The 12,691-nt window shown below is 54.2% G+C and overlaps 4 protein-coding genes across 4 annotated transcripts; 3 read left to right on the forward strand and 1 right to left on the reverse strand.

Annotated features, from left to right (window-relative positions):
• Positions 1-1,689: 1,689 nt before the first annotated feature.
• On the forward strand, positions 1,690-2,512 carry J7T54_004927 (U1 small nuclear ribonucleoprotein-like protein; the record flags this gene model as incomplete). Its single annotated transcript, XM_051505965.1, has 3 exons — positions 1,690-1,715; positions 1,766-2,079; positions 2,124-2,512. The coding sequence occupies 3 exons, from the start codon at positions 1,690-1,692 to the stop codon at positions 2,510-2,512; spliced, it is 729 nt and encodes a 242-aa protein (XP_051362617.1).
• A 118-nt stretch (positions 2,513-2,630) lies between these two features.
• On the reverse strand, positions 2,631-3,509 carry J7T54_004928 (V-type ATPase; the record flags this gene model as incomplete). Its single annotated transcript, XM_051505966.1, has 3 exons — positions 2,631-2,899; positions 2,947-3,387; positions 3,455-3,509. 3 exons carry the CDS (start codon positions 3,507-3,509, stop codon positions 2,631-2,633), a joined length of 765 nt encoding a protein of 254 aa, XP_051362618.1.
• Positions 3,510-4,218: 709 nt separating this feature from the next.
• On the forward strand, positions 4,219-6,740 carry J7T54_004929 (pre-mRNA-splicing factor SYF1; the record flags this gene model as incomplete). Its single annotated transcript, XM_051505968.1, has 2 exons — positions 4,219-4,275; positions 4,329-6,740. The coding sequence occupies 2 exons, from the start codon at positions 4,219-4,221 to the stop codon at positions 6,738-6,740; spliced, it is 2,469 nt and encodes an 822-aa protein (XP_051362619.1).
• A 2,233-nt stretch (positions 6,741-8,973) lies between these two features.
• Positions 8,974-12,688, forward strand: J7T54_004930 (uncharacterized protein; the record flags this gene model as incomplete). Its single annotated transcript, XM_051505969.1, has 7 exons — positions 8,974-9,709; positions 9,759-10,541; positions 11,050-11,114; positions 11,183-11,330; positions 11,387-11,787; positions 11,842-12,291; positions 12,338-12,688. The coding sequence occupies 7 exons, from the start codon at positions 8,974-8,976 to the stop codon at positions 12,686-12,688; spliced, it is 2,934 nt and encodes a 977-aa protein (XP_051362620.1).
• Positions 12,689-12,691: the final 3 nt, after the last annotated feature.

Raw genomic sequence — 12,691 nt, forward strand, 5'->3', positions numbered from 1 at the left:
TACTTGTAGGTATTCGATGAAGTTTTCCAGTCACTTGTGCTGGTTGTAAGATGGGTTGAGTACTTTTGAAGCCACAGATGTATCTTGGTGATGCTAGCACGAGGCGAGTGAGTCCTGATATAGGAGGAAGGCGGGCTTTTACATCACAGCGAGCCAGCCTCGCAAGTCGCAACGAATGGATCTGCGTCACAATGAATCCGATCATCGTACGCGGCCTTAATCCGCATACCAGCTTCGGGAAGTGAATCGCAGAAGGGTAAGTGTAGAAACAACCCATGGCCGCAGACAAGAATGGAGTTTGTGGACACTCGTCCCATATCATGGCAGCGGCGCACACTCTAAACCATCGGACGAGGCGATCATGGTCGTCGATCTCGATGCGACAGAAACACGATTTCCCATTTTGAAAGTTCTGCAGCGTCCGAGGGGTGCCAAGGGAGTCTTGGTGGATGAGACATGTCTGAGGATAGCGGCACTCAACATGCGCCATTGAGGTCGACCATGGCATAACAAGATAAACTTCAACAATGCCATCAAGGTCCAAGAAGGAGTATTTTCTCGCCCGCTCAAGGCATCAAAATCCGATGCTCTTTGACACTTAATCGGGAGTGGTTGTGGCATCACAAACTGAACCTGTAAACACCATTAGATCGACTGGCAATATCCGCCAATCAGTAACGTCGAAAGCCACCAGGGCAGTAAACGGCAAGAGATCGCTGATGGTTGCCGGCATTGAGTCCCGTCCAGACGGCACTTGGGCATCCAGTTCGGAGACTCGTCAAAGAGCAACGCACAGCTGTCGCCGAACGGAGGTGACTGAAGTTCAGGAACGGAAAGGGGTGACCCGCTTAGACCGTAGACAAGCTTCGGGACGGGCCCACTGCCGCTGAGGAATGCCAACGCGTTCCGATCTTCATTATGCTAGCCACTGTAGCCAGTAGTATCCTACCGGAGGATCAGAACCGCGACCCGTCTGGCTGGCCTATCCAACTCATCGGAAGTAGGCAGCCCTTTATGAGAACGTTGTGACCCCCAACAGGAGAATTCCAACGGCGATCCATACCTACAAGCGAGCTGCAATAGGGTGATAAGCAGGACCGCAACGCGCAGGTCTCGCGGGGCCCCTAGCGAGGGCAAGTTTCATCAAAGTCTGTCGGGTTTGGTGAGCGCAAACTCTTTGCGAAGCCAGAAATCGCCGAGGAGAGACGTTTTTTTCTTGTGCACGACGTCATGACAAAGCGGACGGTATCTCGATCACTGGGCATGCGCGGATTTCAAGCCATAGCCGACGGTGGGCTAAGGTGCAAAAGGGCGCCATGCTTGATGACACACGAATCTGCCCTCTGCCGCGATGGCGAGCGAAAGCCTGAACGCTGAACATCGGCCTGTTGGCAGGGGTCAGGTGTACATTGTGATCAACTCGTGGCATCGAGCTGGTGACGGGAGGTTATTTAGGAGCTCGATACGCTTGACGCCGGGGGTTTAGTTCACTATTCGCATATTTTGCTTAACTGCAACTCTTGCCAAGCCATCCCATCGCCATTAGGTGGCTTGGCATTGCTTACTCATCATTACTGTCCTAACCGCAACGTTAGAACACGCTTTCGTTCCCATTGCGCACTGCATCATTAGCATCATACCTTGACACAAGCCACTTAAACAAGGCCTCTTTAGTGGACGTCTATCATCATGGCTGTCTCAGCCCCCGTCAGCACGTGCGTGTCATTGCACTCCGACACGCCGCGCATTTACTGACATGCATTAGTGTTTATGTGCAGAACCTCGAGGAGCGCGTCAAGCCCGACACGCTGGTTGAATCCCTCCGCGCACTCTTCTCCGAGTTTGGAAATGTAGTCGACGTTGTGGCAAAGCAAAATCTCAAGGCTAAGGGCCAGGCTTTTGTGGTCTTTGACAACGCTCAAAGCGCACAGGATGCCGTCGAGGAGATTCAGGGATTCTATCTGTTCGACAAACCAATGAAAGTAGCCATGGCCCGGACGCGGAGTGACAAGACCGTAGAGCTCAATGGCAGCGCTGAGGAAGTGGAGTCACACAAACGCCATCGTCAAGCTGAGAAAGGTATGTTCGCCATCTGCAAGTGGAATCATTCTAACGTTTCGCAGATAAGAAGAAGGCTGCTGAGGCTGCTGAGGAAAAGGGGAATCTCAAACGTGGCGCTGGTGCCTCTGTGGACAACAGGCCCGCGAAAACTGCCAAGGGCTCAGGGCTCAAGTCAACCAGTGTCGCTACCTCAGCCGTGGTTCCCGACGAGTACCTCCCGCCCAACAAGATTCTGTTCTTGCAAAATCTACCGGAGGAGTACGATGTCGAGGCGCTCTCCACTATTTTTGGTCGTTTCGACGGATTCCGCGAGGTGCGCCTGGTTCCAAGTCGTCGTGGTATTGCCTTTGTCGAATATGACGCTGAGCAAGGGGCTATCAATGCCAAGGAGAATACTGCTGGCATGACACTGGGTGACAAGACTATCAAGGTCACATACCAGCGACAGTAGGCCTTTGCGGAGAAGATTGTAAGCTGGCAGCGAACGGGCGTTCTGGTCATTTGAATCTGGCAACATGTAATTATACGGCAGGCTGAAAAGGGCACGTGTGCCCAAATCTTGGTAAAATTTAGAAGATGACATCCTCATCTTCCCCGGCTCCGAGAACATCTCCAGACGAAGCATTATCCTTCCCCTGCTCTCGCCCGTCCTCCTTGGCTTCCTGTGCTTCGCGTTTGGCCTTCATTTCCGCATCCGCAGCAGCAACGTCGCGCTGCTTCTTATTGGCGACCTTCTTCAATCTGTAAAACTCCTCACGGTCGAGCTCGTCAAGCTCAGAGTTGATGTACTTGATGGTATTCTCCGTCCGGGGGATGATGACATGCTCAATGGCATTCACTAGCCTTTGTCAGTAAATTTCTGGTTCATAGCTTTGCCATACAAACCTCGCCTGTTCACAACCTTGATCACCTCGTCCAGAATAACAAAGGCGGTCTGTAAGCTGGCCAACTCAACGAGTGCCTCGACAGCGCGCGCATATGTTTCTCGCGCCCTCTGTACTTGTTGACCTCCCTTTCCGAGACCTGTCAGCCCAAAGTCGTTGTTACCCTCGGTAAGGTAACTCTCAAAAGCCGGCAGAAAGACACCTGAGACGTTCTCTTGCTTCGTGCGGATACGGAAACGAGCTGACTTGGCCGACTCCTGAACTTGGTATCCGATATCCCCGCCCACAGCATATGTCACCTCGGCCAGGGAGAAGGCTGCGATCTGCATGACACGCCCCATCTTTCGCTTCGCTTCGTCAATTCGGCGAGTGATCTCTGATCGATATATGTCAGTGGGCTCTTCCGATTTCTTGGCCAATTTTTCACCAACCTCGGAAACGTCTGTGGGCTTTTTGTTAGCGATGGCAACATGCTTGAATTGGAACTACCCACTTGGTGAGGGCTTCACTTTTCCTCTTCAATAGACTGTGACCAGTCTCTGCGCCTTTCAGCTTGGCCTTCATGATTCCGAGAGACTGCCGCGTCGGGAAGACGGCCTCGCGATCCTGTCATCGTCAGATTGCTAGCAGACTCGCTGGGAGGGTGATAGTACCGCAGCTCCAGACATCTTGATGAATCCGGTGGCGGGACAAGTGCTATAGATCAGAAGTAAAGACGAGCCGAGCTTCCAAAGGAACTGAGTACACCGGATTGAGATGTCGTTCCTCCAACTGCAACTACGAAGCTGGCCAGAGGTGACCTATGTACATAAACCACGACATGACGGAGTTGGCCCAACCGCCGCGCCAGCCACAAAGTGGGGCAAGCAGGCGCATCAAGTGCCCCCACAATGGGCGAGTCGGATCCCGGAAATTCCAGACGCCGACTCCAGCCTCAATCTTCAACAATAAGGCGACAACGTCGCGCAAGGATTGAACCATTCTTCCCTGGGGATCCGCGAATAACGAGGCCGAACGAGGGCACCAAACGACTGCTTGATTGCTCTCTGAATCAAGCCTCCTTCATTGGAGACAGTTGAGCCCATCCGCCACCACCGCGAGCCACAGCCAAAGATTCGGTTTCGAAAACGGTCGAGCAGCACATCAGGCAAGGACAATGCGCTGCTTCGCGTAGCGGAATTCTTGTGCTCGCGCATGCACGTCAATTATTCGTCCTACTTGGATATTCCGGGCAGCTTACGCCCTTTCCATCGCTAGCCGCGCAAAGCCCACCATGGAGATTACCAACGCGACGCGGACGTTGGAAAGGAAGCCGGACCTGAGCCTCGTGGTGAGTCATACGCATGTGTGCAGCAGTACAAAAACTGACCATTGTTTCTGTAGACCAACGAAGACTCCGTATACGAGCAGGATATCCTCAGAGAACCTGCTAGCATCAAGCCATGGCTCGCTTACATTGACTTCAAACTTCGCCATGGGACAATACTGGAGCAGGCCTTCGTCATGGAGCGTGCATGCGCCCAACTCCCTCGATCATACAAGTTATGGAAGCAATATCTTCAATTTCGAACCCGCCATGTCTCGTCCCTCAATGCGGCCGTTTTCGCCGCAGAATACCGCAAGGTCAATACCTTATTCGAGAAGGCCCTCATTCTACTCAATAAGATGCCGCGGATATGGGAGATGTACCTCAAATTCCTGACGCGCCAGCCCTCTGTTTCGTTGGTCCGGCGAACGTTTGATCGCGCGCTGCGTGCGCTGCCCATCACACAACACAACAGGGTTTGGGCACTGTACCGGCCTTTCGCGAACTCTGCCGCGGGTCCCACTGCTGTCAAGATCTGGCGGCGCTACATGCAAGTACATCCAGAGGATGCCGAAGACTTTGTGGAGCTCCTGGTGCACACCAAACGCTACACAGAGGCCGTCCAGAAATGCATAGACATTCTGAACAACATACAGTTCACCAGCAAGCATGGCAAAGGTCATTACGAGCTTTGGAGCGACATGGTTGATCTGTTGGTGGAGCACGCCTCGGAGGTGCAGACGGGCTACGACACGGGCATTGATGCCGATCGCATCGTTCAAAGTGGTATTCATCGCTTCGCCGACCAGCGTGGCAAGCTCTGGGTCGGACTGGCCACGTACTGGATTCGCAGGGGCAACTTCGAACGAGCTCGCGACATCCTTGAGGAGGGCTTGACGACGGTCATGACCGTAAGAGACTTCACCCTCATCTTCGATTCATACACCGAGTTTGAGGAATCAATCATTGGTGCTCTGATGGAGAGTGCATCGACGCGTGCCGAGAAAGGTGTCGAGGATGAAGATGCGGACTTTGAGCTGGACATCAGAATGATGCGATTCGAGCATCTGATGGACCGCCGGCCCTTCCTCCTTAACGACGTTCTCCTCCGTCAAAATCCACATAACGTCTCGGAATGGGAAAAACGGGTTGCTCTGTGGGGTGACAACATGAAGGAAGCTGTCCAGACGTACACTGATGCCATCGCCGCCATCAATCCCAAGAAGGCTGCCGGTGCATTCCACCAGCTGTGGGCCAACTTCGCCAAGCTGTACGAGAAAGCGGGTGATCTTCGCAACGCTCGGGTCATCATGGAGAAGGCGGTCAAGGTAGCCTTCAAGTCCGTCAACGAGCTCGCGGACATGTGGATTGAGTGGGCGGAGATGGAGCTGCGCAACGACAATTTCGATGATGCTATGCGCATCATGGCCAAGGCTGTGCAGGCGCCGAAGCGGTCCAACGTGGACTACTTTGACGAGACCTTGTCGCCGCAGCAGAGAGTACACAAGAGCTGGAAGCTGTGGAGTTTCTACGTCGACCTAGTCGAGAGTGTTTCCACTCTGGATGAGACGCGCAAGGTCTACGAACGAATATTTGAGCTGCGCATTGCTACCCCGCAGACTGTGGTCAACTACGCGAACTTGCTGGAGGAGCACAAGTACTACGAAGAGTCGTTCAAGATCTACGAACGCGGTCTTGACCTCTTCAGCTATCCCGTGGCGTTCGAACTATGGAATCTCTACCTCACCAAGGCGGTGGATCGCAAGATTGGCATTGAGCGTCTGCGCGATCTCTTTGAGCAGGCAGTAGAGGACTGCCCGCCGAAGTTTGCCAAGACCATATACCTGATGTACGGTAACCTGGAAGAAGAAAGGGGTCTCGCGCGGCATGCCATGCGCATCTACGAGCGGGCAACGCGAGCTGTCGCCGACGAGGACCGGGCCGACATGTTCAACTTTTACATCACAAAGTCGGCTTCCAACTTTGGGCTCCCGTCTACGAGACCCATCTACGAGAGAGCAATTGGTGTTCTACCCGACAACGAGGCCAAGGAGATGTGTCTCAAATTCGCCGAAATGGAGAAGAGGCTGGGCGAGATTGACCGTGCGCGCGCCATCTTTGGACACGCCTCGCAATTCTGCGATCCACGTACCAGCCCCGAGTTCTGGACCAAGTGGGAGCAGTTCGAGGTTCAGCACGGCAACGAGGACACGTACAAGGAAATGCTGCGCATCAAGCGAAGTGTGCAAGCGCAGTACAACACAGACGTCAATTTCATTGCATCACAGGCGTTGGCAAGGGGTCAGCGCGCACAAGAAGGAGCCGGGGCTACCGACGAGTCCGATCCCATGGGCGCGTTGGAGAAGCAGCTTCGAGCGCCCCAGGGCTTCGTCGCTGCCAGCACATCTGTGCACGACAAGGCCAGTGCTGCCCCTGTCGCGGCACCATCAAATCCAGACGCAATTGACATTGACGGGATGGACGAATGATACGACTACAATGCCAGGGTTTTGGCGGAACATCTACTACTACCAGATTACTATTTCCTTTCATGTTTACTGGTCATCACCCAATTTCCTTCAACACGGTACAAGAAAACGGCTGAATTCCACTATGTCAAGCAAGATGTTCTTGCTCAGCTTCTACTCCCACGTCTGTTCATCTCGGCCCACTTTGTATGGAATTTCTCGGCGTAGTTCCTGTCAATGTGCCCATCGCGTGAGCTAGGCGTGGCATAAATTGAGCCCTTGCGCTTCTGGAACCGACTTGGAGGCACTTTTGATGCATCTGGCAAGAGTCAGCTACTGGGCTCAACAAGGCACTAGATTTGTTATCACTCACCCCATTCGTCACTCATTCTCCGGTCCTGCTGCGATCCTGCCACGGGTGACTCGTTCATGACAATGGGAGTGAACTCGGTAGGTTGGTTCTGCGTTGCTGATTCCGTATTCATAGCTGCTTGGGAACTCCTATAGCAGAAGCTGGTAGCGGATGATACTGGTTTATTGAGGCTGGAGGCGTTGCTTTCGTAGGTGATAGAAACTGGGAGGCCATAGGGGAAGACACGTCACTATATACACCTTTGCCCTCCGAGCAAGTCCAGCTGACGAATTACCAAAGAGGACTAGAGGAAGGAACCGACCGTCCAAGCGGCAAACGTTCTCTATTCCCCCATATCGCCCCAGGCGCGGGCAAGTACATGCCGGCCGTTAGGGGAGCCCTATGATCCTACTAGGTGTGTACCGTTATCCAATGGTTCCGGGGTATGACGATCATTCTAGCGTGTGGGGATGGCTCGCTTCTGCGGATACAAAGCTGCTTTACGCCAACATCGAGTAGGTTAAAGTATAACTGCTCTCTCGAGTATACTGGGCTGTGCAATAGCTTTGCACCCCCTCCCCCGCTCTTCTTTCCCATTCTCAAGAGGCCTCATGCACGTACTTACGTACATGCGCGTGACAGGTGGTGGGCATCGTCAGCCAGCGATAGGACGAGGAACTTGCCCACCTCTTGATATGGTAATCATGCGTGCGCTAACGAGGAAGACTACGGTCCTCCCGCCCGTTGAGCTGCACTTGAGTTGAATTTGAGGATCTCGCTGCTGTTACAGTGCAGGTGGCGAGTCACCGTCCGTTGCGTCGCCCCTTGCCCCCAAGTCGACGAGCCACGACCCCCTCTCAAGTGGCTACCAAGTATTTGAGCTGCGCCGCCAGACCTCGCAAGCCCAAGCGTCTAGATTCTGACAATTCTCATCGCGTGGCTGTGGTCGCACGGCTTGGCGAGGTTGGGGATTCCCGCGCCTAGAAGTCTGTCGCGTTCAAACTTGAATACAGCCCGTCAGCTGGACATACTATCCGGCGCTAGATGGGGCGTTGCACGAACCTTAACTTATTAGTGAAGCTTGTCGCGACCATACCGTGGCGACGATTTGATCGTCGGGTCCCATTGACGTAATACATCAGTGGCGATCGTAGAGCCTGTACACTTTTCATGCGGTTGCAACCTATTGCTCGACGACGATAGGGGTCCTGTGCCGACCAAGTGGCCAGTCCCATGTTCGCACTACCAACTGACGTGCAGCATGGGATGTTTTGTTTGCATGTCTACGTGGGTGTCTAGTCTGTGATGATGACCACAATGTGCGCAGCATGCTCATGGTGATATTCTTATCAGTGACTCTCAAGTGCTACCATCCTCTCAACGATCATAATTTGATATTCATGGCATTTGTACACTGTAGTCGATGAGATATGACATCTCGACGAACGTAGTGAAGCCATGCGTCTAGGGTAGCCACAATTTGAACTGGCCACGCAGACGAAACGGGAATCAATTTGTTGATGACAGTGTGACGAGCATCTGGAAATTCAAGAAAACGCACATGCACCATCCGGAAACCGCCAAAGCCCAGCCAAATGCATGGGGAGCATGAGTACGATTGAGAACCCGTGAAATGAAATATACTACAGACAGATTGCGCCTAAAACGAACCGATCTGGGCTGATTGACGTCGGGCGAATACTCATCCGTAGCAGTCACGACTCAGAGTCACACATGCTGCTCGGCAAAGCAGCCTCGCGCCAGCTCTTACACTACATACAACCCAAAAGGCCGATCTCACTATTGCAAGTCTGGGTGATGAAACGTGACTTGGCCACTGCAACCGAACGATCTCCATCTCCCGGGCCTCGCACAGCGAAGAGGACAAAGACTGCCGCCGTCATGGCCCACGTCAAGCTGAACGAGGATGAGCAGCGCCTACGGAAACTTCTCCTGGGCGCAGCCAACTCCATCGACAGGGCAGGAAAGGAACCAGTCATCCTGCGATGGGCTGGCGGGTGGGTTCGAGACAAGCTCCTGGGGACCGAAAGCAACGACATTGACGTGGCCATCAACGTGATGACGGGCGCCGACTTTATCACGCACCTCAAGGAGTACCTCAGCGACGCCAAGGTCATTGCGCACCACCAGCTCAAGGAGGACGAGGTGGGCAAGGTCTACAATGTGGCGGCCAACCCCGAAAAGTCGAAGCACCTGGAAACGGCCTCGGTCAAGATCTTCGGCCTGGACCTCGACTTTGTCAACCTGCGAAAGGAAGTGTACAGCGACATCAGTCGCAACCCGACCATGGAGTTTGGCACGATTGAGGAAGATGCGGAACGGCGCGACGCTACCATCAATGCACTGTTCTACAATCTCGGCACCGACCTGGTGGAGGACTATGTCGGCGGGCTGGCAGATCTGCGAAATGGCATCATTCGAACACCCACCGAGCCTCTTCAGACATTCACGGACGATCCCTTGCGCGTCCTTCGCCTTGTCCGGTTCGCGAGCCGATTGCAATTCGAGATTGCTGAGGAAACTACGCTGTTCATGGGCAACGCAGGTGTGCTCGAGTCCTTGCGCGTGAAAATTAGTCGTGAGCGGGTGGGCATCGAACTGGAGAAGATGTTTCGAGGTTTGTGGCATTCTGAAAACTAGCGGACGCGAGCTGACCGTGATGGCAGGCAATTTCCCGCGCAGGGCGCTCTCCTTGATTGACGACCTTGGTCTTTATGAGGCCGTGTTCACAGACCCAGCTCAGAGTGCGGCCGTCCCTCCTTTGCGGCGAAAATGGTCCGTGGCATACAAGTGTCTTTACGACGTGATGCAGAACCACTCCCCCATGTCGATCTACGATCTACTCATCACCAAGAAGGAAGCCGAGTACATGGCATGGAACCTCGCCGCACTATCCCCCTGGATGACGGCGGACCCGGGCTCCGAAGCCGAGCGCAAAAAGAAGAGATATCTGCCGCCACCTGCTAAGATGGCCTGGGAGGGCTATCGGGCATCCAACAAAGTCAGCGATGTCATTGCTGCATCCTTCAACAACCGGGTGGAGATCATGGAGCTCAAAGAGGACATCCTCGCCATGGCACCCCGAGCCAGTGACAATGGTATCGTGGGCATGTCCCTTCGACGCTGGGAGCTGTCTGGCAGCTCATGGAAGCTACAAGTTCTGAATGCCATTCTCGTGGATGCCGCCGAAAAGCTGGCTGTATGGGACCTGGATAAGAACCACGATGAAGAGGCCGCAGAGCTGCAGAGGAACTTTCTGAAGGACTGGCAAACCGTGCTCGACTGGCTGATGGACCTCGACGCTCCAGGGGCCGTCAACGTGAGGCCGTTGCTGACCGGTTTGGAGCTGAGCAAGGCTTTGGGAGTGAAACCTGGGCGGTGGACGGGGGCGGCGCTGAATGAGTGTGTTCGTTGGCAGCTGCGCCATCCGGGCGAGACGGATCCATCCGGTGCGGTCGAAGAGATCCGAGCACAGGCAGAGCGGTTAGATATCCCGCTTAACTCATGAAGAAGGGAAGAGTAGAGATGTCCCTTCATGATGACCAGGCACTGCAGTCAGCCTGTCATGACGATGCGGCAAACCCAACCATAGATACCATAGAAGTAGACGACGCACTATTTAAGCAGCGTATAAATTTCTTCTCCGTTCACCTGCATCAGGTATAGATGATGGCGTGGTGGGCTGCTGACAAAGTTGTCGGCGCTCTGGTGATGGTGATGGGACGGATCTCACTCCAGCCATCACCCAGACTTCAATTTCTCGCTCTGCAGCGCACCTCTTCCACCGGATAAGGAACAGCGCCCTTGACCATTCTCGAGATGGAAAACGCTTCTCATCTCGGCGAGAGCAACATCTCTCGTCTACGAGAATTATTAACAGGTGAGCCTGCGATGCCCACGTCTTTTGCCAAAGTCTCTGCTCTGTTCCTCAGCCTTGGTACTTACGCGGTCCCGCAGCACAGCAGCCAACGACGCTCCACGAGACTGCCGCGACACTCGAGGACAGCGCGAAGAGCAGCGAGGTATGCAAAATAATGGAATGTCTTTAATTTCTACATCACATACTGATAAACACTTTTTGTCGCCAAAGTATGTCCGTGACGCACTCCTCACGTGTCTCGGCACGCTGTCTCACACGCCAGCCACGGCCGCTGACGACGATACGCGGACCACAGCACTCGCGAGGCTGAGGAAGAGTGCCACCACAGGCCTGGGAGGCACGGCGGTCGCGGAGTATGGTGCGTTTTTCTCGGGGCCGGAGAATACGTGACAATGGCTGACACTGTCTCAACAGTCGAGGGACAAGCCTTGACCGCCGAGGCGGCGCTGGCCTGTCTCGTAGAACTGCAGACCAAGTGGCTGGTCGAAATTGATGACGAGTCACTCAGACACGTTCTCGCGTACACGGACGCCGAGGATGGTTGGACCACGAAGGAGGCTGCTGCCATGGCCGGCCGGCTGGTCGACGCTGCTCTCCCCAAACACAAGGTGTCGAGCTTCATTGTGGAGAGCATCCTACAGAAGTATCTGCGACCGCTGTTCTCGCAGTCTACTACAAAGGTCACTGCCTCGGGTCGCCCAGTACTCTTCGAGCAAGGCGAGCCGAGGGCTTACAGAGGCCTGGAGACGCCGTCATGGAAGCGTGGTGGGCTACAGATCATATCGTTGTTCAGATGGGCTGTGCAGCACGCGGATGTGAGTACTGAGAGTCGTGATACGAACGATCCTATGTTTTGACGTTACTTACAGGACACTCTGATACGTGATCATTGGCCACTATTTACGCCTGTCCTTCTCACTCTCATCGAAGATGAAGACGCTGCTGTACGGGTACATGGCCTCGGCACACTCGTTGCCTTCCTTGACAAATGCCCTTTGCGCATACTGGCCACCACCGGCATCGCAAAAGTCTTTGAGGAATCTGTATTTCCATCTTTGTTGTTCCTGCCAACGTTGACGCCGGAAGAGCAATCTGTTGAGATCATCAAGGCCGCCTACAAGGTTCTCCTGATGCTCGCAAAGAAGGATCCAGATACCAAGAGCTCTGTCCGGCGTCACCTATTGGACAAAACGCTCCGTGAGGGCGTATTCGCTGCGCATGATCATGCCTCCCAATACATGCGTATAGTCGAGACTCTAATGACCACGCTGATATCTGTGGTCGATGCGCTGGAAATCTTTGCGCTCAAGCATCTACAGGTGAGATCGCAGAGTCGCAACTCGCAACCGTGGCTGACGCTGTCAGAACCTCCTTTCCCTGCTGTCTGCCGTCATGACTGACCCCTTCGCCCCAGCGCGACCAGCAACATTGCTCGCAGCGGCCCAAGCAATGAATGCTGTTCTCGCTAATTGCTGGCCCAGAATTTCCGAGGGAGGGTACGACGAGGAGGTTATCCGGATTGTGAGCACCTGCTGGACGAATCTGCACGACCACGACGCAGCTGCGCTCGACTCCAGCCCATTGGAACGAGAACTCCGGTGCATCATCTCCGCTGTACTCGCGGTCCAGAGATCTCGGAACCTCCGTGCGGACCGTGCCCTTTCTCTTGAGGACGTCGAAAAGGCCGAGCCAGAGCTCAAGACACTCTGGCAATGATCA

This window comes from Emericellopsis cladophorae, assembly GCF_022114955.1.
Source record: "Emericellopsis cladophorae strain MUM 19.33 chromosome Unknown NODE_18_length_329999_cov_121_726099, whole genome shotgun sequence".
In the NCBI taxonomy this organism is placed as follows: Eukaryota; Fungi; Ascomycota; class Sordariomycetes; order Hypocreales; family Bionectriaceae; genus Emericellopsis; species Emericellopsis cladophorae.